General features: G+C 41.1%; 1 protein-coding gene across 7 annotated transcripts in view; it reads right to left on the bottom strand.

Annotated features, from left to right (window-relative positions):
* The window catches only part of LOC111867995, a 56,964-nt gene that overhangs the window by 7,411 nt on the left and 23,527 nt on the right, over window positions 1-26,026 (bottom strand). For all 7 annotated transcript variants that reach the window (XM_023858305.2, XM_033752898.1, XM_033752897.1 and 4 more), the window contains 5 exons: window positions 22,004-22,156; window positions 19,017-19,205; window positions 13,546-15,282; window positions 9,891-10,073; window positions 4,825-5,222 (listed from right to left, as the gene is read on the bottom strand). In XM_023858305.2, coding sequence (XP_023714073.1) covers window positions 4,825-5,222; window positions 9,891-10,073; window positions 13,546-15,282; window positions 19,017-19,205; window positions 22,004-22,156 — 2,660 coding nt within the window. The remainder of the gene's footprint in view (window positions 1-4,824; window positions 5,223-9,890; window positions 10,074-13,545; window positions 15,283-19,016; window positions 19,206-22,003; window positions 22,157-26,026) is intronic.

The raw sequence follows: 26,026 nt of genomic DNA, 5'->3' as shown, positions 1-26,026 counted from the left end.
TATTGCATTGCTAATTGTTTAACTACAGCTCCTTTTTCCAGCTGATTGATAATTTCAAGTTTCTGTTGAATACTTAACACAACACGCTTCCTTTTAAACCCCGACATTTTGCTAACGCACTTGAAGATCTATATTAAGAAACTGATACTTACTTTCACAATGCACTCTCACACTGAGATGGTACCGTTAAATAACCTGGGGCGGTGTATTTGTCCTTGAAACTTTCCAAAAATTCTTGCATTCTTTCACCCCCACCCTAGAACATTGTGTTCGCATAACGGGACGAAATAATGCAGAGCTCGGTTCACACTAGTGCGAAAATAGTGTTAAACTCACCATGTGAAACAAAAGTGAATGAATATTAAACAACATATAAACTTAAAAAAAAAAGCCCCGGTTAAGCCGCAAACCGGTTAATCCGCCCCCGGATAATCGAGAGTTGACTGTATATGTATATGATCTGGAGCTTGGGTGCTCAGCCACGTCTATATGGAAACGGTATCCACCATATCAGGGACTATCTGTCTCCATCATCAGGGGGTTACTGTGATAAGCGTTGTGTTTGCTTACTATATTCATACAGAGCCCTCATGTGCCCTAGCCTGGATCACATTGGGAATGACAAGCAGCGCAAGATGGTCAAATGTGTGTTGTGTTCACACACTACGCTTATTTGTAAAGCTCTTGTCTATCCCAGTCCTGACTGTGGGGAAGGAGGGTGAGTCAGGTGGACCATCTGAGTCTGTCTACCATTCTCCATGCTGTCTGGGCTGGGACAGAGAAGAGCTTCATATATAAACATAGCACATGAACATAACACACATCATATCAATCCTTGAGGATGGAAGCAGATAAAGTCTCTGAAATGTCAGACCCCAACTCCACACTGACACTGCTGAGGCTCTTATACAGAGCAAATTATTGGGCATGAAATTTATTGTGGAATTCTAACTCCACAGAGTATCTAGTTTACTGAACTTTCAACTTAATATGGACAATTTTAAGGCTGGTGTAATTTAAAACACGATTATGAGGAGGAACTGCAAATGTCTTTTCAGATACTCCATACATCTACTAGTAGCAGGGTTCCATCAATTCCGTTTGCTATTAAACTGCTGCCATTAAATTGATATTAAAAATACACTGAAATAGAGAAAAATGAACTCCGTGGCAACTTGTACTTTTATTTTAACTATGAATCAGGTGATCTACACATTTTATATGTAGAAATGTGTCTTCTACATATAATCATCTTTATCTTATTCAATTTTAAAATCATTTTATGAATAAAGTGGTAAGAGGCATGTTTTCTGTGATTACTTTGGTTTCCCCAGCCAATTTTCAATCCACTAAGTGTTCATTAATTGTCCTACCATTGATGTTATACAGTCTCAATATTCACAGTGTCCTTAAACAGTGAACTTTAAAAAAAAAAACACTACTTCCAACATATTAATTTAAAAGATTTCAACCAGGATTTTACTAACTGAAATAGAAAAGCCATGTTTATTACCACAAGGAATTCTAAATTAACTATAAATCCTTCCTGGGTTACACAAGACTCAACTTCCAGAAATCTTATTTTACAATACAAACATCTGACAATAAATTAAGTGGCATCCAGAAATTCGGTGGAGTATGCGTACAGTCTACATTTGTATTGCACTGTTAGGTATATGCCAATGTTAGATTACTTGTACTGTCAACTGTAATGTCGTGTTTCATTCCACGCTCCACCAACCCCTTCTTCTTGCTTTCACACCTCCATCTATACCCCACCTTACTCCCCTTCTACTCCCTTCCCCCCAAACTTGTCCTGGCATCCTCTGTCCCTTCCTTGGTATGCCATTCTATAACTCCCAGCAGTGCAGCTCACATCATGTCTCGGCCCAAATTCCTTTGTATTTATTTGGCTCCGGAATTTGCTTTGCTGTTTACCCACCCTACTCGACTCCGCTCGATTTCAGTGCGTAGAATTATTATTATCACATGATGGGGTGACTATACTAGATGGGTTTTGGTGCACTCATGACTATGCTTTATAGATCAGTATCATACACAGACTAGTGTTCTCTGTCATGGTCTTCACTGAGCTGCTTGGTAGCGGCTTCCAACAACAGCCACTCCCCTTCCTCTGGGTTCCCAACCTGCCCCCAGCCTCAGCTACCAGCTTCTCGCTCGACTGTCTGTCTGCTACAGTCTCTCTCTAAGATTCACTTGGACCCCTCGTTATACAGACTCAGCATGGACCGCACAGAAAACACCGCTTCCAACAGCTCTTCTACTGCTGTGTGCATATCTGTTGTAGCCTTCATGTGACAGTGACTGTGCCACTGCCTAGCAACAGGTGTGTTTACAGAGCCGTTCCCTAGTAACAGCCATCTCTGCTGGCATCACAATTCTGGCTTTCAGCAAACATGCCACATTACTACTTCCCCTGGACTGCTTCTTGTATTATGATTATGATCATTATTATTATTGTTGTTTCATAACTTGTATAACTTGTACTTGTCTCCAATTAGAATGATCAAGGAGGATGAGGTAGACTGGGAATGTAGCATGAATGGGGGCGATGAGGAATGCATATAGGATATTGGTGGGAAAGCCAGAAGGAAAGAGACCACCAGGAAGACCAAGGCATAGGTGGGTGGACAATATTAAAATGGATCTCAGATATGTAGGATGGGATTATATGGATTGGATTGATGTGGCTCAGGATAGGGACCAGTGGAGGGCACTTGTGAACATGGTAATGAACCTTCATGTTCCATAAAATGCTGGGAAATTCTTGAGTAGCTGCAGAATAATAATTATTATTATTAATCTCCTCCTTCTATTCATTCATGGTACTGTTCTTAATTAACTTTCCTTTGTGCCCCACACTACCCACTCTGACCCATGCCAACCTCAGCAGTAGCTGCTTTCTCTTTGCCTGTTGTGGGTGGTGTGTCCATGCTCTGATAAATACTTAACGTGTTATGGTCAAGCTATGCATAGCAAGGACTACACAGGTCTTCTTGTAAAGTGTAGGTTATTTTTTCCTGGGTGTAACTGAATTCTGAATTTGTGAATATGCTTTACTATATAAGATTTGAGGCTTTCACAGCAGTGACTATGAAGAAAGCAGTCTTCTGGGATTTGGCACCATGTATATGTGGTGTTAACCGACGTTTCGGAGGAACGTATCGCCCCCATCTTCAGGGTAGAAGGAAAAATATATGAAATCTGCAAGCAAAGAGACCGTGTATATTTCCAACACCAGTCTGCTTTTACCGGTTCTCACGATCTCTTCGGCTGTGTATATTTCCAACACCAGTCTGCTTTTACCGGTTCTCACGGTCTCTTCGCTTGCGGATTTCTTATATTTTTCCTTCTACCCTGAAGATGGGGGCGATACGTTCCTCCGAAACGTCGGTTAACACCACATATACACGGTGCCAAATCCCAGAAGACTGCTTTCTTCATGCTTTACTATAATTCACAAATATCCAGTTTCATGAAAATCTGTACAGGGATTCTTGACGTTTTTACATGGAAGGCAGACTGCTGGAACAAATTTAATAGGCACTCAACAGGGTTTCAAACAAGCACAAAACACATATATTCTGTAAGAAAAAAATTATTGCAAGGATTAAAGTAAACAGAAGTCACATTTCACTCACTTGATTACATGGGGAAGCCTTATGAGTTGTTGCTGAATGTGAGAAACATAAATTCTGCTTCATTAACAACTGTATGTCTAATGTATTATTATTGTTGTTGTTATTATTAGTATAATTACATTCATCTTTATATTCATTCATGGTGTTGTCTTTATTGAACTTGCCTTTGTGGCCCCACATAGCCCACTCTGGCCTATGATGACCTCTGTGGCAGCTGCTTCCTCGTTGCCCATTGTGGGGTGGCGCGTCATTGCAAAGGGATTTTCTATATTTGCCAAGTGTGTCTGTATAGTAGTGATCATGAAAATGTGAACCTAACAGTAAACAAGGCTTCTAATATATCAACACAGGGAGGAACAACCTTAGTTTCCTCACACACTTGGAGCACTACTGGGTACACCACATCCCACTGACCTTTTTAGGGGTCTTCAAGAAGAGTGCTAATCATAATTTTACAACCAGAACCCTCCTGATATTTGTCAGACCTAACCATGCAGATCCAAAGGCCTAACCTATACCTAGCCATGGTATACAGTATGTGCATTCCTCCTGCCCATTATTTATTATTATTATTATTATTACTGGAGGGGGTGGGTATCCCCATGCACCGCAACCAGTGGTCTATTGTACGTCAGCATGATATTCTACGAGTCTCTATACCCTACAGATACTGGTGCGTGCCATCAGTCCCGACTCAGCCAGCGAGTTCGGCCTCTACTGGCTCAGTGGTATCTAGATGCTTCCCCCATCTACCAGAGGCATTAGAGACTATTGTTGGGCGGGAAATGTCCTTAATAATTTGGCTCAGAGGCCTCCTTGAGACATGAGGTTCTTTTACGTGCCGTAAAGCTACGACACAGGACCCACGGCTTAAAGTCCCTCCCGGAGGACTTGTTCCCTGAATTTTTCCGCCCTTAAAAATTCCACGACCTCCACCGGGTTTGAACCCACGTACCTTGAGTCATGAGGTGGGAACGTTACCCCTAGACTATGAAGGCCGCTTTCCTCCTGCCCATAATTTCTGCATATGAAACTTTCTGCGGGCCCAAAACATGTAGTTGCTGTATTAGTGAATTGTGGCCAGTCAACAACCCTGTCCAGCAGGTAAAAATTTGAGATTTTTCTTAAATTCCTAAGCAGTACTTTATATATTAATACTTACGTGAGTGCTTGGGAAAGAAGTGATGATGTCATTTTTCCTTGCAACCCAGCATCACAGTTTAGAGAACAACGTCTCACACCACTCAGTCCATTATTTGCAGGATGTAATGATGCACTGTGAGTATGTGAGGTTCTGCTTGTAAATATTTCTGAATTCTCTGCTGCAGATGTCTCTGACGGGACATGTGACACACTGTACATGTTGTCACTAACGCCACATGGATGGGTAACTGTACTCCTCTGTTTCTCATTATGTTCCTCATCCTGCACCTGCTGACAGTCCACACAACCAGAACGATGCTTACCACAGCAGTTCCCTTGCAGTTTCTCTGTCATCTTTGGCTCAGGTATTTTACACTGGTTGAAATTACTTAAATTCTCCAAAGGCATTATGCTGATCTAGAAAATTAACAACTGAATTAACTTCAAACACAAAGAAATCTGCATGTGTGCAAATTTAATAAAGAAATGTATTTGTGGATTATTTTATGATGCTGTCTGTATGTAGGCTACACAGCATCAAATGAGAGAATGACTGGCGAGTGCTAGAGAGAACCTGGGAAGGAAGCATTCATGGCCTAAATGAGGAACAAGCGCACAACAAATTGACAAAAAGCTTACCCTGTTTTAACTTGCTCATATATTGTTTACATTCACAACTACAAAAATTGCATAATATTGATCCATATTAGGGCAACCAAATTCAAGTAACTTAGTTTACATTTTATGGAATTTGCTTGATGATGACCTAAGTAAAGGTACAAACATGCAACATACACCTGCTTACAATAAACAAGAGACGCAATAACACCTATTTGTCTCCACCCTGAAGATATCCTTCTTCATGCTGTGTTGACAGTCCAATTCACATCACCACCACCATCTATACGGCTGCAGGCTTGAGTTTTCTGTCACGGCATACCCCCCTAGCCAAAGGATCCCATATTTTAGGCACCAGAGAGTAGCTTTTCACCCCACTTGCATCTCCAAGACTCCATGCTCTCACCAAAAAGTGTACCCAGGACCACTAACTGGGATGGAGACCGTATCACGGTGGGGATGGGGATTTCCTAGGGTTTTAATGACGAACCTACTGGCATCAGTGTGCTATGTTGAGACCCTTGTTAGCCTTCAGCCCCTCAGTAACCAATAACTAATAACTTCATGGAGCTGACCCTTTCCTGAGAAGCCACCAGTTGTGCAACTATTCAAGAACTTTTACAATGTATGGAAAATGAAAGTTCATTACCGTGTTCACAAGAACACTCCACTGGTTCCTGTACTGAGCCAGATCAATCCAGTCCATACCACCTCATCCTATGTCTCTTAAGATCCGTTTTAATACTGAGCCGTTCTAAGGTTTAGCTCGCTCACATATGATGTCATCATATTTCCCTTGATGGATTCCATCCCCACTATGCAGTATCCTGACGTCAGTCACGTGGTCCCATGTACCCTCTCGTGAAGGGGAGAATTGTACAGTGCAGTCGTGTAGACCAAGTTGACTTGGAAGGTCGGTTACTAGCCAGCAGGTTTGTTGTGGAAAATATTGGTTTCGGCTGGGGCTGTTCTAAATTCCCCTTTGGTGCTATCTGGCTGGCCGGTAAGGACTGCCCGCGGTCGCAAGCCATTGCTTGAACGCTTGCGACGCGCGTTATTAGATTTGGTTTGGTATTTTTTTTTTCCCCCAGAATTTAGACTTGCGTTTGTATGGCCGGAGTGCTTAACTCCTGATATCTCTAGTGTCGACACAAGTGGTGCCGACGGGAAATTGTTTTGTTCTAAATGAGCTTGTATTAATTACTTTCTTGGTCAAATGTGTCGTTTGTTATTTATGTATTGTTATATATTTTTTTTATTAAAATTGTATTTGTTTTTATCTAAGCCAACGAACTGAGTCTAGCTTCCTCCTCCTAGCTTGGATACCCCATCTCCATCTAGGGGAGCGTGGGAACCAACAATAGGGCCAGTAACGATTGCGCTGTGTCCTTCCTCTTCGTAATAATAATAATATAATAGTAATCAGCGGAGAGGAAGACGAAGGGCGCGGTGCAATACTATCACTCTTCTATGTCTTGGTCTAATGAGGAGTTTTGTAACTTGTACTCTTCTCCAAGTATAATTTGAATGATCAAGTCAAGGAGGATGAGATGGGCTGAGCATGTAGCATGAATAGGGGAGAAGAGGAATGCATAAAAGACATTGGTGGCAAAGCCAAAAGGAAAGAGACCACTGGGAAGACCAAGGCGTAGGTGGGTAGACAATATTAAAATGGATCTTAGAGAGACAGGACAGGATGGTATGGTATGGATTGGATTGATCTGGATCAGGATACAGACCAGTGGAGGGCCCTTGTGAAGATGGTAATGGACCTTCAGGTTCCATAAAATGCTGGGAAGTTCTTGAGTAGCCGCACAATCAGTGGCTTCTCAAGAAGGGCTCAGCTCCATGAGTGAGTGAAAGATGTCTTGGTCTTCCTAGTGGTCTCTTTCTTTCTGGCTTTCCTGCCAATATTCTACATACTTTCCTCTTCTCCTCCATTCGTGGTACATGCCCTGTTCATCTCACTGAATTGATCATTCTAACTCTATTTGGCAAAGAGTACAAGTTATGAAGCTCCTCATTATGCAGTTTTCTCCAACCTCCTGTCATTTCATGTCTCTTTGGCCCAAATATTCTCCTCAGAACCCTGTTCTCAAACATCCACAGACACAGCATGCACGTAAACTACACAACTAACAATAAGAACATACAACCAAGAGAAATAATCGACAGACACAGCATGCACGTAAACTACACAACTAACAATAAGAACATACAACCAAGAGAAATAATCGACATCTTCTACCATCCGGAGGAAAAAACAACATGACCCAATGTTGGTTCATGATTTTTAACATACAAAAGGTTTTTAATACAATTTCAAATACACAGGGAAGCTATTTTATGGAAAAGTGAACATCACATTGCATGTAGTGGGAAACCCCAATCGAATACCCAGCAAATATGCTTAAACGAAACATCATACGTAAATCTACACGTCAACGTGGCTGCATAGGGCAAACTGTGATATAGTGAGCACTATTCATAACCTAAGTGCATAATGTTAAAACATCTTATGTGACAGTGCTTCCTGCTCGTAGTGGTGCGCCTCTGAAGATGATTCTTTTGAATCGAAACATGTAAGGTGAATAAAAACTGAAGTGTTGTAAACCTGTATGTCATACTGGACTGAAAGTTATCTACTTTGTAATTGATAGTGTGACGGACCAGAATAAGACAAATCAAACTTATGGGCCTCCTTTAAAGTCAGAGACCAAGTTTCACACCCATATAAAACCATAAGCAAAATTATAGTTTTGTATAATCTAATATTGTGTTTTTAGACAGCAGACAAGAAGACAAAAGGTTGTGGACTGAATGGTAGCAAGCACTACCCAAATTCAGTTGCCTCTTAAATTTCCTCCTGAATCATGTTTTGATGTATTACTGTCATTCCCAAACATCTTAACCATGCCACATTTTTAAAAGATATGTTAGCTACCTTTACGCCATGATTTTGTCCTGCATTTTGGTGATGAGACAGCAACAAAATCTTACAATATATATTTAGATTTCTCTGTGTTTACTTCTACACCAATCTCATTACTGTCAATGAAAGTTTCTGTGTTTTTCTTTATCACATATGTGTTATCTCCCAGCAGATTCACATTATGGCATCTATATATTCTCCAGTAGATTCAAATCATCAGCAGAGACCAGCAGCTGAGGTCTCCCATTTAATTTCAGTCCCACCCAGTTTTCCTGGACCTTCCTAATGGCATATTCTAAAGCAAAGTCAAAAAGAAGTGACAATAAAGCATCTCCTTGTTTTATACCAATTTGGATAGGAAAATTACCAGACATTTTTACCTATACAGACTTTACCACATATTTCATTTAAACACATATGAATCAGTCTAACTCATTTTGTGGATAACCCAAACTCAATGAAAATACTGTACAATACTTTCCTCCTAAGTGAATCATAGGCTTTCTTGAAGTCTGTGAATAGCTCATGAACTGTCTCATTGTACTCCCATTTTTCCTCCAGCATTGAGGAACGCAAAGAATCTGATCAGTAGTTGATCTGTTATATGAAAACCCACATCGATGATCCCCAATAATTTCATATATGGACTTAACCTTGAGCAAAGGATATTGAATAAAATTCTGCATGAAGTTGGTAACAATGATATCCCACATTAATTACTACAGTCAGTTCTACCACCCTTCTTGTGAACTGGTACAAAAATAGACTCCTTTCACTGACAGTCACTAATACATGTCTAGTATTCTGAACAGAATACTACTACTTGGAAACTAAACCCTCTAGAACTGTTTTCTCTACCTCCTCCTAACTCACTTCCAACCAGTGCCAAAGTTAAGACTGCAAAGAACTATACCTCCATTCCCCTTTACATCTTTATGGTGTAGTGCATAATTAAGAACAGGGACAACTCTACGTTTACCTACAATCTTACAGGTAAAAAGAAGGTAAAGCTGTCCTTTTGCTTAATTAATTAAGCACTGGGCCACAAAGGCATATGGGGAATTGAATGTATGGATCCACATTTTTCTTGACCTTGGCACTAGTTGGAGGTGAGTGGTCAGCTTCTCGCCCCGGAAAACCTATAGACTTGAATTTGCAATATATTCAGTTTGAATGTCAGCAATTACTTTGACTGTATTATTTTGTAATTTTCCTTAGTCCATCCATGCAAATGCTAGTATAGTAAATTGATTAGGCTATGACCATTGCCTTCCAAATCCTTTTCAATTCATCATTCATCAATCATCATACCATTCAATACTATACAGATCAGATACTGACAGTGTTTAAAAAAACTCAGCCCAGTATACTAAACAACAAATGGAAATTTTTACTTTATATGGATGGTATTGTTAAAACCAAAAGCCTAAGACATACGATCTTATCTATATGTCAGACAGACTACAGGCATGGGTTCTTCTAAGTAAAATGTAAGAGAGGTTGGCTAACTGCAGTGGTAGGATGTGGGAACTTACTTTAATATGTCCCCTGCACAGCCCTGAAAAATCCGTAATACTGAACCATCCAGACACCAGTGGCATTCCATATAGTAAAACAGTTAAATCAACAGCTGCAAAACCCAAAAGTACATCTCTCACAGGGTCCTTGCAAGATCCATTTACACTCTGCCAAACTTTGAAGATCATACGTTCGCAGTTCTGCAAGATAAAATTATAGACAACAGATTAAAATTCAGGTATGCATCTACACTGATGCCAATCACAGTGGATGCAAGGTCTAAGGCATGAACCAGCTTTGTCCGCTCGAACACTGGTATCATGGGTTCGAATCCCACTTGAGGCATGGATGTCTGTGTGTTTCTTCTGTGTGTAGGTAGCATCTTTGCAATTGGCTGATCCCTCATCCAAGCTGTCCTATCAACTGTGTATAGATTAAGAAACAGAAAAAGCGGCAAATATTCACAAGGGTTGCAGAGCCATAGACAGACAGATTTACACTGATGTTAATTTATCAGAATGAAAAATAAATGTCATATTATATGTTGGAGAAATTATTTTATATGCCTGTAAGAAATTGGGTTTGAAAAGGATACAGATACTATGAAGTCTATCAAAATGCCACAAAACAAAAATTAATTACAGCGATAAAATGTAATTGAGGTTACTAATAAAATTAGGACAGGATAAACTGATGAGATTATTTTTATTTAACTGAGAGAATGTTTTTATCTGCTCTTCAAAACCCTGTAACTTAACTTTCTGAACACGACAACTAGATTGGCTCAGCATACTTGCATTAAAACAGCCACAGCCAAAAATTGCAACTCACTGTTAATAACTCAGAACAGCATTTATATCAATAGACTGCATATGTGTGATAAAGCAATGTTTTGAGGAAATAACATACTTTCATGACATCTACAGCTGTAGTTGTTTGAAGGTAAGCTAAGGAAGTATCATGTGCTTTACTGCACAACTGCATTTACTCTGAAGCAGCCAATAGTTCTATTGTGGAGGCTTAGCAGTCAAAGGGTTAAAAAGTCTTTTACTGAATATTTTCCATGGATGTAAGACCTAATCTGTTACTATGAGGAAAGTACATAATCACAATTATGGTAAGTAACTTTAAAACAAAGTGCTCATGAAAATATCAGGAACCAAGAGGGAAGAAATGTGGGAAGGCAGTATTTTGAAAATGAGGAATTTCCATGTTTAGTGGCAGAGTCTTGTGTTAGATTTACCAGCAATATAATTGCTGAGGTACATAGCTGCTGATGCACTGGAACTTCATAGTTTAATACCTGAGAGCAATGTGGTTAGTTTCTATATGGAAAATAATTCAACGTTTAATTTCCATATAGCATCATGCTGGTCTTGATGATGACCTCATTACCACAATCATGACAATGGCAATTACATAAAAGGGAAAATGTACTGTAATTTAAAATTTGAACTTTCTTACAGTGTTACACTATGCAATAAATGTAATACTGAGTAGGCTGGGTAGCAATAGTGCTCTAGACTCATATCTGGGACCTGCAAATAAAACACAAACTTCTGTGAACACATAATTGTCTCCTTCCTTTGATATGACATGAGCCACATAGAGAATATAAAAATTAGAAGGCAACAAACAGACACACAGACAGCCAAGTTATCTAATAAGCCTTCTAAGAAAAATTTGGGGTGGGGGGATATAGAGATAGACACCAAGGTGACTTCATAAGCCTACTAAGCCTATAAAATGGGGGGGGAGGGTTAAACAGACAGATGGACAGACAGAGAAAGATACATAGACAGACATGAAGGAGGTCTCATAAGTCTCCTTTTACTTTTTCAAAAGAAGTAGGCTAAAAATCATATGTTGAGGGTTAAAAACTGTTTCAATCTCAGTAAATTTTGCATGACAATAATGAACTTCATAGAGCTGGGCCCTTTTTTAGAAGCTGCCAGTCATGCAGCTACTAGCATTTTATGGAACACAAAGGTTCATAACTGTGTTCACAAGAGCCCTCCACTGGTGCCTATCCTAAGCCAGATGAATCCAGTCCATACCACCCAATCTTATCTCTCACAGATCCATTTTAATATTGTCACTCACCTACGTCTTGGTCTTCCTAGTGGTCCCTTTCCTTCTGGTTTTCCCACCAATATCCTACATGCATTCCTCTTCTCCCCATTGGTGCTACATGCCCCGCCCATCTCATTCTTCGTGACTTGGTCGTTCTAATTACATTTAGTGAAGAGTACAAGTTATGAAGCCCCTCATTATGAATTTCCCCCAGCCTCCTGTCATTTCATCTCTCTTCAGTCCAAATATTCTCTTCAGCACCTGTTATCAAACACCCTTAGTAGACAGGGAGGTCCAAAAAAATGTACTCACTCTTTGATAGTCAATATCTTTGGAACAAAATGACATGTAGTTATAATTCTTGCGCGGTAGTGTAATGTTTTCTCAACAGATGGCAAAGGTCACGAGTCACATGAGTGTCATGCCACGTGTGTGCTGCGAGCAGAAGACAGCAGCAACAATGGCTGAAAGTTTGTTCTTTGAGCAACGCAAGGGTGTATTGAAGTGGTACTGGAAGTACGAAAACATTAAACGACAATGGCAGAATGAGTTTGGAACTCAGCCACCAACACGTCGAATAACTGTCCTAATTCGGGATAAATTTGAAGCCAAAGGTACTGTTCATGATTTGCATAAGCAAAGATCTGGGTGACCATGGATAGTAACAAGTCCAGCTTCCAGTGCTGCGGTGTTGCAACACTGGTCAGCTGTATCTCGATATGCTTCAGACATCGATCTTCCTTTCCATTTGAGAGCTGTTTGGAGATGAGAGATTTTACCTACAACAAGATGGTGCTCCACCTCACTACCATCGAGATGTCAAGGCGTACTTGGACGACACTCTACCTGGACGATGGATAGGTCGAAGAGGTGCTGCTGAGTACCCACCATGGTCTCCAGACCTAACATCTCTCGACTTCTACCTATGGGGAACTTTGAAGGATGAAGTTTATCGACAAAAAGCCAGCTACACTGAACGTACTACAAGAAACTATTGAAGCGTCGTGTGCAGCCATCACACCAGACACGCTGACAGCCATAGTTCCACAGCAGTTCGGCAGCATTGACGATGTTTAGACGCTGATGGTGGTCACTTTGAACACATACCACTCTCTCTCTCTCTGCACAAGAATTTTAACTACATGTCATTTTGTTCAAAAGATACTGACTATCAAAGAGTGAGTACATTTTTTTTGACCCCTCTGTATGTTCCACCCATAATGTCAGACACCAAATTTCACACCCATACAGAACCACAGACAGAGTTATAGTTCTGTATATTTTAATTTTTACATTTTAGACAGCAGACAAGAAGACAGAACATTCTGGCCTGAATGGTAACAAGCAGTACCAAAATTCAATCTTCTCTTTATTTCCTCCTGAATCAAATTTTGATTTATTATTGTCATTCCCAAATATTTGACCTGTGCCACATTTTTAAAGAAACTGTTAGCTACCTTTATGTCATGATTTTCCACTGCATTCTGGTGACAAAACAGCAACATATACTTAGTTTTCTCTGTGTTTCCTTCTAGACTAACCGCCTTACTAGTGTCAATCTTGTATGAATATTATAATGCTTAATTAAAGGACACTCACATTTGTTAGGAGATCTGAAGACAACCAAGTATCACAATGCCAGCACCATGATGGGTTGGCACTGTGTGATGCTAGTGGAGTGAACATCTGCAGCTCAGATTCATTGGCACTTCCCTGCTTAAGCAAGAAAGTAACATAGGTACTTGGCTCAGTTGCTTTTCCTGCTATTGCCTCATCCCCCTCATTCTGCCTGTAATACTGGAGATGCATGGCCCTCTCTATTTCTACATGAACATGAAAACTACTTTCAGGATCAGCCTCAGCAGATTTTGATGCTTCTAAATCATCCAACACTGAAACACACTGTTGCGCATCTGAAGCCCTGCTGTCGATTCCCAGAAAACTGTCTGCATTTAAATCAGTTCTCTCTGATTCAGAATAAGTTATTTTATTTGTACCTCCCCCAGTACCATCCTTTAAATAATTTATCAGTTTAAAAGGACCCTGAGATGATACTTCTGTACACTGAGAAGACAATTCCTTACTGCTCACTCCTTCATTTGTGTGTTCATTTTGTGAAAAACTGGGACTCTGTGAGTCACTCAATTCATCTGGCTGCACATTCAACACTTCAGTACTACTAACACAAGCTTCATAAATAATATCAAGTGGTAGATCAGAGAGTAATTCATAGGTTTCAGTGGACTTGGAGGTGTTCTGTAATGTCACTGTTTCAGAAGTGGTCACATCTAAGGTAGGTAAACCAGCTTGTGATTCCTGGTGCTTTGTACTGACTCTGGTTTTTGTTTCTTTATTTGAAGGCTTGACATTAATGATGTCATCAGTTTGCCAACCAGTGCCAGATTGCAAGGACTGATCACCTTTTGACTGTAATCTTGACTGCTTCACCTGCTGGCCCCTAGTGGATTGAGAGAAGTCTTTTGTTCCAGAGGAGCCCACATTGTGATTCTTCACCATTAGCTTATCTGCTGAATGCTGGAAGCTGTGGCCCTGTGGATATTGTTCTTTTCTGTTAACTGGATGTTTGAAAGCTAACGATGGCCTTTGATTTTGTATGGCACATGATTTCTGAACACTATGTTTTGCAGTTTTAGTATTTTGAAATGACAAATGTCTTTCCACATTATCAAACGAACTTTGCCAAAATTCTGTACACTGGCTGTTCACTTCATGTGATACCATTGGTGAATGAGGCAATGATTTTGTCAAGTCCCTTACATCTACTGTCTTGTCTCTACCAGGTTCTTGGGTGCCTAATGTAGGTACACTGTCGCTGTTATGGTAAGAACATTGCTGCAAAGATGCTGATGCATATGCATGATCATAAAACCTTTGTGGTAATTCCGAAATTACTGATGCACTATTATTGATGTGTCTTGCCTGAGATTTAGAGTTCCCTGAGAAAACTGGGGCATAATGGTTTACTATTGAGCATGGAAATGGTTCCACTGATGTGTGTTCTCCTACTGACGATGTCTGAATGCTGTGATTGTCACTGTAAGTTGCTGGCGTTGGTTCCATCAACATTTGTCCACCTAGGTGTGCTGTTTGGATACCATCGTTGCTGTCATGTGCTGTCGGCATAGGTACCATTGATGTGAGTTTTCCTGTAGATGTGGTTCGAACACCATCACTGCTGTTATCAAGACGAGTTACTTTCAGTAACCAAACTTGGTCCTCTGTGCCAAGGGCCAAGATTGCATGAAGCTGACCAGCTGGCAGCCTAGTCACTGGGTTGTAAACTGTTACCCATCCATCAACAGCAATTACAGGATACTGTGAAAAAAAGAAAATTAAAAAAAATATTTGTTCTCATAAGTTGATCTTCCTAGTAGACTAACATTATGGCAGCAAACCCTACAAGTTCAACATGTCTACTACCAAAGCCAGCCAATGGACATGAACCTGAGCCAGTTCCAACTACTTCTTATCCAAGCACATCTATCCAAGATCTATCACAACATTATTCTCCTATCTCCTGCTCAGTCTATCAAGTGGACATATTATAAGAGGGTCAGAAAACCTAAACTTTATGACAAACTTCGGGAAGATGCATGCTATAGCTCCATTGGTATAGCGACGGGCTATGGGCTGGATGGCTGAAGTCTGAATCCCAGCAGGGGCAAGAGATTTTTCCTTACTTTACCTTTACTCCACACCAGCTCTGGAGCCCATCCAGTCTCCTATTCAACAGGTACCAGGGGCTCTTTACCCAGGAGTAAAGCAACTGGGGCATGAAGCTGGGCACTCACCTCTATGCACTGCCGAGGTCAAGAATGGTGGAGCTATACCTTCACTCCCCTATGTCTTCATGGCATGGCACTTTATTAGTTAGGCACAGGAACAAATTTACATTTTCCTTTATGAACAACTTGTATCACTTGCAATATCTAACACTGGGTTCAAGATTCGAACCAAGAACCTTCTGGTTACTCTGAGAGTTACTGAGTACAGTTAAGTTACCGGGAAATGACTAGTGGAGAGTGCAGCAGACTAAGGACACTGGTGTAACAGCAAATTGTAAAGTGTGAAAATCAGCGAGACCACTGCAATTGTCTGTAGTTTCAAGTTGAGTGCATAAGTGTGATAAATTCATTCACCAATCCCAACCCCGTCTAATAGTGACACATGACAATATTAATAAAAAATATCATTGCCAAGACAGCTGGATCTGAGATTGGGTATCTTCGCATCTCAAGATCATCTCACTTGCTAAATCACCTGCTAAGGTGAACAGACTACCATTTCTGATTATAATGAAACTAATTATGGAACAGTGCATTCCTCTAACAGTTCACTATTATTCAGACAATCAAGAAATTTTCAAAAGACTACAGCCTTCTGTCACTCACGTGCGAGCTCTAACTCTGCAAAGAAATTTCTTGGTTATACTGGGCGTCAAATGTTTGTCATACTCAACACAGAAGAACCATCATTGCACCATATTCTGTAGTAGCTCAATCCCCTGTCAATATACCTCCATTCCTTTAAGATCCAGTTTAATGATCTCCACGTATGCTTCGATCCTGCTGTATTCTTAAACAGCTGAATATTACGAGTATCATAACGTTAACATGTCCAAATGAACTGCTTGCAGCAAACAGCCTGCACAGAACTCCAAAGAAATTCAATGTACTGTGCATTTAAAAAGAAAAAATCTGTGGAGTCCATCAACATCAGGACTATGGCTGTCATATTCATGTTTATGTTGGAAAAAATTTTAAAGATAACAAGACAGGTGAAGCACAGATTTTATGTCTTTTATGCAATTGGGACAAAGAGTAAAAAAGGTTAAAAAAAAAGTTCTGGAAACATTTCATAAATCAAGAATTTTAAAATTATCTAACAGCTGCCTATGACCAGCAGAAATAGGATGGACTGATTCAGCAGTTGTTTTTGATATCCGTATATTCAGTTATTACGGGAACTACATAAGATTGTCTACTGCTTCAGAACCTGAAATGTTATTTTAAGAAACTGCACTCAAGACAACAGTTCTTGGCATGCAGATCATGCCTCCTAAGTCTTGCCAAAATATTGGGATTCAAAAGAACTACCAGTTCAGTCTATTATTACTTAGTAAATGTTTGAAACTGGACATCCATTTGTAACATATTGTCATGTGTTTGAGTGACGACTATAGATGAGATTTCGATTGGTAATTGGATTTATTGAACACTTACAGATTGTAACTACAAGTAACTATAGGACTAACAGTAATTCACACTCAGCAATTCACTACAGCACGTACTAAGTCTTATCAGCCTCCTTTGTCTTCACCAGTTGTTGTTTGGTGGTGGCTTCCAATGCTGTAGCCTCCTCAGCTTCTGTGTTCTTACCCTAACAGGCTGGTGACTTCCTCACATCTACCTCCCAGGCTGGCAGCCATCTCACACCATCCTCCTACTACTCTTCTGATAGACTTCAAAAGACTAAACTATAGACTTTTCCTGCTTATAACACCTCGACGTGGACCACATAGAAAACACTGCTTCCAACTGTTCTTCTATTGCTGTGTCACACAGCTGACCCATGGACTGCATAGTGAATGCTTCTTCCCAGTTGGTCCATTGGTGCTTGTTAGGAATCTTGTTTCCTAGCATAGGGTGTTGTTTACAGAGTGATTATTTAGTAACAGGACTACACGCTACAGTATCAATGCTCTGTGTCTAAAACATCTATGATGGTGCATACTCATCATACGGTGATGTAGATCATCACATAATCATTAAAAAGATCACTTAATTGTGTTTTCAGCATGCGATGGAAACCAAAACTGCCACACTGTAGATCTCAATGAGCACATGGGACTTCTTTTCCTTAAGATTGCCTACTGAAGGTAAGGCATAACCTCAAAGATATTTTAGACAGAGTACAGAAAACCAACTGCCAAAACAAGATGCTTAAAATTATGTTCCATATCTGTCTAAACGTCACTGAACTTTATTGTGTTTATAAATAATTTTGATAACACCTAGAAAACCAGTCTACTGCAGTCATTTTTAAATCAAACACACAAAAAAGTTCTTTTATCCATATCTATAAATGTAAGTCTTCCACTATGCTTACAAAACAACACTGATAAACTGAGTGGGCTGGCATAGATAACAGGTGTTTGGTTTGAATCTCGGCTGGGACACTCTGTCCTGTGCACTAATGGAAGGAAGCAGTCATGACCTGATTGAGGTACTATCCTGCCACCTGCTTGGGAGGGTTGAGGAAACTCAAAAAACTGAGTCAGGATAGCTGGTGTCCAAGCTATGATCTGGACCAAACACCTCCTGAATGCAATTCAAGAGAGTTACCACTACGTCAAGCTATTCAGTTTCTTAGTTTTGTACATACATACACTCGGTGTTAATTTTTGGAATTATTTGCTCATAGAAACAATTAAAGTTCTTTAAAATATATCTGTTAAAATTCTCTTGCATTAAATTTAGTGGCACGGATGTTATGTGTGTTGTGGTGTTACTCAATTTCTCACACTGCAGAAATCACAGAAATAAGGCAGAATAATAAATGTATTTTGAAAATGAATTACATTGTAGTGTGTAGACCTGTTACTGGGTAAGGACCTCAAAACAAACAACAAAACAACATTTGCTGCTAGGCAACAGATTCTTAATAAGCAAGCATACACAGCTGTTACTGGGTAACGCCCTCACAAACAAACATGTTATAACCAAGATAAGTTTAGAAGTAAGGGAGTCTGTGAAGAGAAGACTTGGTCGGTGCAGCTCAAGAAAGCCCACTGTTAGAAGCCATTACCAGGGAACGACTGGTGAAGACACAGCAGACTGAAATGATTCGGCATTTGCTGTAATTATTTGTAAAGTGTGGAAATTAGTGATTGTGTTATAGTTACTTGTAGTGACGATCTGTAAATGGTTAATAAATCCAATCTCCAATCCAAACCCCATCTATAGTCACTCATACATACAAGAATATTAAAGTCAAGACCAAGACAAGAGCTTCAGGTTTATTCAGATATGGAATGTGAATATGCTAACCTTTGACAACAGAAGCTGAGCAGCAACAACAGGATCTCTATACGCAACAAAGAACTTGTTCAGAGGTAGTTTCGCAATCCCTATCAGTAAGTCACAATCTGCAGCAAACCTTCTTTCCCACAATTCCACGACCAGAACGTTATTCTGGCTGCGATCTAGGAAAGCTTTTGACATCAGAACTGGAATCAACTGGAAACAGAAACACTATATTCCATAAAATTACAGCAACACAAAAATAATTTATTTCTTTGAAAATAAGAGATGTAATATAAAAAGGCCTTTGATATGGCCCATTAAGAGCTGATGGAAATGGCTGCCTGCTTTACTGTAAACTACTGGCACAAGGAGATTATCTCAGAGAATGTTACAAATCATCATGCTGGTCCAGGGGAAGAACTCATGCTGGGAGCGTTTGGGCTTGCTGCAAAGCTGACAAATGTAGACCACCACAAACAAACCCCACATAAGAGCCACATATTGCCTCCATTTTCAGGGTCACAGAATAAGTCAAACAAGAAACCAACATGAAGCAGGTAGCAAACCCACCCAGAGCACATTTGCTAGAAGGATTCTTGTTCACATGCATTCCTGGCCCTGCAGACACATGTTGAAGTTCTTTTTTGGAAGCAAAGCAGATCTGAAACTCTAAACCCGGTCTCTGGTACAAGATACCAGAGGAATGTCTAAGGAGAATGTTCAAGCACAGCATAAATTTCATCCAATTTTTCTTCAGCAAGCAATTAGCACTATGATTTAGTTTTTTTTACAATAACGACTGTGTGTCTAAATTTATTTACGAGCGTATGAACAGTTCTGCTAGAAGTTGGTAGGTTGTAGGGTCGATTCCTGATGAGGTCACTGGATTTTTCAATTGACCTAATCCTTCCAGCCGCACTATGGCCCTGGGGTCGATGTAATAATCTGCAGTGCCTATGTTATCCGATCATGAAGTTCATGGATGGATGTGGGAAATGGTGGTAGATAAACGCCATCTTTAACGAACCCCCAAAGGAAAAAATCACACGGTGTAAGATCTAGTGAACGGGGTAGCCGAGGAAGAAGGTTGTTGTCTCCATTCACAGCAGCATGTCCAATCCAGCGCTGTGGAAGAACACAATTGAGAAATGCTTGTACATTCCTGTGAAAATGGAGGGGAGCTCTGTCCAGTTGTAGAATATAATCGTCATGATTGGTATTCAGTTGGGGTAACAACCAGCTTTCCAACATGTCCAAAAATGAGTCGCCAGTCACAGTTGCTTCAGTGAAGAAAAATGGGCCATGCACTTTCTTGCAGGACACCGCACAAGAAACGTTGACTTCTGGAGAGTCACGCTGGTGCTCTATCTGTGCATATGGTTGCTCGGTTCCCCAGATATGAACACTGTGTCTATTCCCCTTGCCACTGACGTGGAATGTGGCTGCATCGGAGATCAGTCTTTCTACGAACCCATCTTCCTCCATTTTCAACTGCAACTCCTGACAAAAGTCATGCCTTCTCACTCTGTCTGCTGGTTTAAGGGCCTACACCAATCACATCTTGCACGGTTTAAAACATAGCTGCTTATGCAAACACTTTCCACACCGTCATTTTTGGCATGACCAATTCCCTGCTCCCTCTATCCACCGACTTGCAGGGACTTCGCTGAAACGCCTCACACACTCTTTCAATGTTATCATCAGACACACAAGGCCGACCAGGACTCTTACCTTTACACAAGCATCCAGTTTCTACAACCTGTCAGTACCACCTGCTTATGTTATTCTTGTGTGGTGCGTCTTTTTAAAACCATGCATGAAACTCACACTGCACTGTAATCACAGATCTGAACAGTTCAAAATGGAGCACACAGAAAGCCTTCTCCTGCTGCGATGTCATCTTTGAAACTAGCCCTGCGGCCATGCAGTAAGCATGGGAAGAGGACCGCTGGCAGCACATGAGAAACTTGCAGAATTGCCGCTGCTGCTGGTGTAGGCTGTGCCCGTGTAAGGCAAGAGATAATTTTTTATTAACTTTCAAAACCACATCATTCTTTTGTGTATACCCTGTAATTCCCATGTGGCATTTTGAAACAAGCAGTGTCATCACTGATAAAAAGTTTAACACAGGAACAGGGAATTGGGGCTATAGTTAATCTAGACATATTACACAAGCTTGCTTCATAGTAGCTATTCAATGACTTACTGGGGTGATACTGAAGAGAAACTGTCATGCTTATAGGCTATTTAGCTTGCTGACTATGCCACAAGTCCAACTGTGTGCAGTAAAGTTGACACAACTAAGGCATCACACTGACAGACAGATATACACATATTTCAATATTGTATGGTCTTCCCCCCACACTGGACCTGACAATGGAGGTGGAGAACAGTTCAGTTCAGTTCAGTTCAGTTCAACAATAACATGATTGATCTTCTGAGAAGATTTTAATAGTTCCCAATACATTAAATTTATCAAATAAATAGACAATATTTCATATTGAATTTGTAGTGTCATTTATAAACTCCTTATAATTCCACAAACGGAAACAACTGACAGGTTCTACATCTTACATTCAGTGGGCAAACAGAGGCCAAGAGCCAGTGTAAAAGGTATATGGACAGCTAAATACAGATTTCACAAAGCCAGCATGTCACTGTTTTACATTCAAAAGTTACAAGATCTACAATATATAATTTCAGAAGCCTACATCAGGTGGCACAAGTGTTGCTACAACCTCATAAATATGTCCAACAAATCATTATTATCAAAGGCACAAAGTTTGAAAAGTACAAGTGGATAAGGAGGCCTGTACTGACATAATGCTCAAACCCAGTTTCACATATATTTACTAATTGGGTCAAGTACAGATATGATGATACCACACTAAAAAGCAATCTGCTGTTTGCCTATCTGCAGTTTAACACCAAGGTTAACTACAAAATAGCATGACCCTAAACTTGTGAATTTGCAAATAACAATTACTTACACTTGGCAAGGCTTACAGTACCTCATGGAAATTATAACGTGGATTTCCTGTCATGCAACAGATGTCACTGGTTATAATATCATCTTTCCAAAATGCTCGACAGACAAGGTAAGAATTTAAGCCATCAAAACCTTGGCCTTCTGAGATGTGCAGTAGGCTATGGAGGAGGACAGGCTGTAACAACAAGCATATGGCATTATACAATACATTCTCAATGGCTGAGGAAACCTGGCAATACCATAGAGTGGACACAACATTTCTTACAGAGTGCTGCTGTAACTGCCAACAGCTGAACGAGTCATTAGCGCTGATAAACGCGTGCTGTTAGGTGGTCTGATCTTGTCACTGCAGTAAGTCGCATTATTAGTCAGTCTTAGAGGTGTCAATAGGCAGTCAACATTTATACTGAAACAAAGTTCACTACTGAACAGCATGTGTTCATTCTCGAAACTTTTGCAAAGAAAAAACTTACAGAAAATGTATCCATAAGTTTCATCATAAATATCCTGACTCACCAGTTCCCACAAAGTTGTGTATAACCAAGCTTGTGAAAAAGTGTCAGGCCACAGGTTCAGTGTGTGACATAAAGAAGCAATCGAAGAGGATTGTGCTGACTGAAGAAAAGATTCAGGATATTGAGGCATGATTACAGATCAGTTCTCGAAAATTGTTAAAATGCTTAGCACAGGAAACTGATGTTTCCCTAGGATCTGCTATCACAGCCACAAAATTAATAAAATTTGGCCCATATAAAATAAGAGTTGTGCATGAGCTGAAAAAAAAAGATTTTGCAGCACGAATTCGTTTTTGCAACTGCCTGCTGCAGAATGTGCATGATGGAATCATGGCTCCACACCTTCTGTTCATGACTAATGAAGCATGGTTTTACGTTAGTGGCCATGTCAATGCACAAAATGTAAGAATATGGAGTGATGAAAATCCTCACACTGTACTATACAGCCAAGTGCCATTACATAATGGAAAGGTGGGGCTGTGGTGTGCTGTAAGTCTGCAGCGAATCATTTGTTCCTTATTTTTTCACAAAACTGTGAACTCTGACCACTACGTTAATGATATACTGAATCCGTTCTTCAATCAGCTGACTGCTGAAGAAAGACAATATGGGTATTTTCAGCAAGACAACACTACAGCACATATGGCTAATGCAACCATGGTCACAATACGGGAAGTGTTTGAAGACAGAATAATCAGCAGGGGACTGTGGCCTCCCAGATTCCCAGATCTCAGTTTTTGCGATTTCTAACTTCAGGGAAACCTAGAGGCAAAAGTCTACAAGAATAATCCTAGCGCCACTGAAGTTCTGCAGAATGAAATACACGTAATATGCGTAATTCGTTCAATTACCATGGACCAACTTCAGAAAGTGGAGCATAATTTATTTATGTGATGCGAGGCATGTTTGCAAGCAGAAGGGGGTCATTTTCAGCACCTGTTATAAAGCAGGGTAAGTTTGTATTATCTTTTTACAGTATTCTTATAAATGTGTGTATGTAGAGAACCTGATGTGAGGGAATCAGCAATACGACTGCACTCTCAATAGCACGAAAGGGCACAACGAGAGTGTGCATGTTTATCAGCGCTAATGACTCATTCTGCTATTGGCAGATACAGCTGCAATTTGTGAGAAATGCTGTGTGCAAACCACACTGCTGCCGGGTTTCCTCGATCATTAAACACCCTGCTTGCTGTCTACATGCAACTTCTGTTAATATTCACTCATCTTCATCTCTTTGTTCTATACCACTACACGTTTCAGCCTAATTGGCCATCATCAGGTGTATAAGTTGTTGTGATGAAGGAATCAATCGCTCTGCTGTAATGTTCTGCTTTTCTTATGCAAATTCCTTGGACTATTCTAGGTTATATGCGATACACAGGTTTGGTTTGTGGTTTTATTGGTTTGTTGATTTTCTTTCATTCAGAGTGTGGTTGTTCTGAATATATTTGTAGGAGCACAAGCTTGCTGCTTGGTGGTCAGCTATCATAGTCATTCATGGCAAGCTATATATATATTGTAACGTGTTTCGTTACTGAAGACGCCGTAGAGATGGTTAATTGGTTTATTTAACAATCTACAAATAACGGCTACAATTAATTATCACACAGTTGCGGGGTTTCACACTTTATAACCCTAATCGCATTAATCTGTTAACACTGTTGCGGGGTTTCACGATTTATAACCCTATGCGCAAATCAGTTCACTCTGTGTTCAGTAGTCTACACGTTTACAGTAGGGGAGCTAGGTATCACTGTATCACACGCTCCCAATTACACAATCACACACACGTCCGGATCTTCTATCCGCGACGGCTGCTATACTCCAACTGTAGTCGGCTGACTGGAGAACTGTTGATAACACACTCGCTCGTCGACTACTTAACTCAGCGATGTCCACATTATAACTGTGTCAGGCGGCTGCTACAGTAGAACTCGATCGTAACGCACTGTGCAGCTCACTTATATAGCTGCAGTGCTTGCCTGTGGCGTAATGAGTGCCACGTCACAGTAGGACGTTGATTACGGTTACGTTAGCGTTGCGCGTTACGTCACCGCGTGACGTCACCGCGGAGGGGAGTGGCGGGGAGCGCTACGTTACCGTGGAGAGGAGGGGGGTTCTCAGTCGCGCAACATGTTACACTATTCCCTCCTTAAGGCTGTTCGTCCCGAATAGCCTAACGGTGCACCCCCGTTCCTTTTCCGTCCCATAGCTGTTCTTGCAGCATCTGGTCTCCGGCTGTTACAACGGCTCCCTTCTTAAGATCGAGCTCGTCTCGAGCGGTTTCCTTTTAGCTTGCCAGAAGATCCAGTCGTGTCCCATTCATCCATCACTTTCATTCTATGGCACATTCACTCTCAATGGGGAGGCCGGTTCTTCTATTTTACCGGCTCCTCTTCTGTGCCCTGCTTCTTTTTCCGTTTTGGAGGGGGTCGTCCCCTCCATAAGGTCCAGATTTTGTTTTGTCGTAATCCGACAGAATATCCGGCTATTTGCTTCGCAATTCTCCTGCCGAATATCTCGTAGAAAGTAGTCTCCCGAGTACTTCTCCCTCCTAGGTGTGATCGCTGTCCTGATCTACACCCTCCGATGGCGTTCTTGGTTTGGTCCTTCAATTGGTTGCTGACTCGTAGTCGCCGTTTCAGACCTTTGTCCTTTATGCCAGTGTTGCATTGAGGGTACTTCCAAGCTTTATCCTCCTCTGTATTCTTCGTTCCGGTGGCGGTCACTTCTTTCCGCTGGCATCCGAAGGTTCCCTGGGGAGTTTCCTTCTTGAAGGCAATTCTCCAACGTCGTGCCACTGTCGCGCGACGGGATGTCTTCCAGCAGATGGCAGCCAACTTCATCCGGGGTTCATGATCTCCTAGGGTCCAAGATTTCCTGAAGATGTTCCTCTTGCGCCATGCCACTCTTGCAGAGCGGGACACCCTCCTGCTGACGGCCAATTTATTCTGGGGTCCGCAATTTTCCCGCGTCGGGTTACTCATAATTCGTCGCTTGTTTCGGTCCCTACGCCTTTTCTTCTTCGGTTCTCCGTCCGGCATTACTTCGGCGTCTTGTATGGGTACCTCTTGTAAGTCAGCCGCCTCAGGTTTCCTGTTCGCTGAGGCCAGCTTTTCTCCTTCTGGACGTGCCTCTGTTTCTCGGCAGGCCATTGTCACTCTGACCGGTATCACTGTGGGGACCTCCTCTTGTTGTGCCGCCGCAGGTTTCGTTTTCACTGAGGCCGGCTTTCCTTCTTGTAGACGTGCCTCTATCTCTTGACAGGCCGTCATCTCATTATGGTTGGCATTCACCCTTTTGACGGTGAGTGGATAGTGTGGGGGCCTTAATGCATATGCCGGCGTTCGCCCTCCTTCGCCGGCTGTCGTTTGTTTCCCAATGGTTGGGTACCCTTCCTGTTCGTAGGGGCAGTTATTCGCGAAGTGGCCCAGTTTTCCACAACTCCAGCACCCTGATTGTCTTCCGTCTCCTCGATGGGTGGGGGACGATCGGTACTTCCGGTATGTCTTGGTGCTACATTCGAG

This window comes from Cryptotermes secundus, unplaced genomic scaffold, assembly GCF_002891405.2.
Source record: "Cryptotermes secundus unplaced genomic scaffold, Csec_1.0 scaffold508, whole genome shotgun sequence".
Lineage (NCBI taxonomy): Eukaryota > Metazoa > Arthropoda > Insecta > Blattodea > Kalotermitidae > Cryptotermes > Cryptotermes secundus.
The sequence above is the reverse complement of the archived record's forward strand: the minus strand, read 5'-3'. Positions and strand labels throughout refer to the sequence as shown.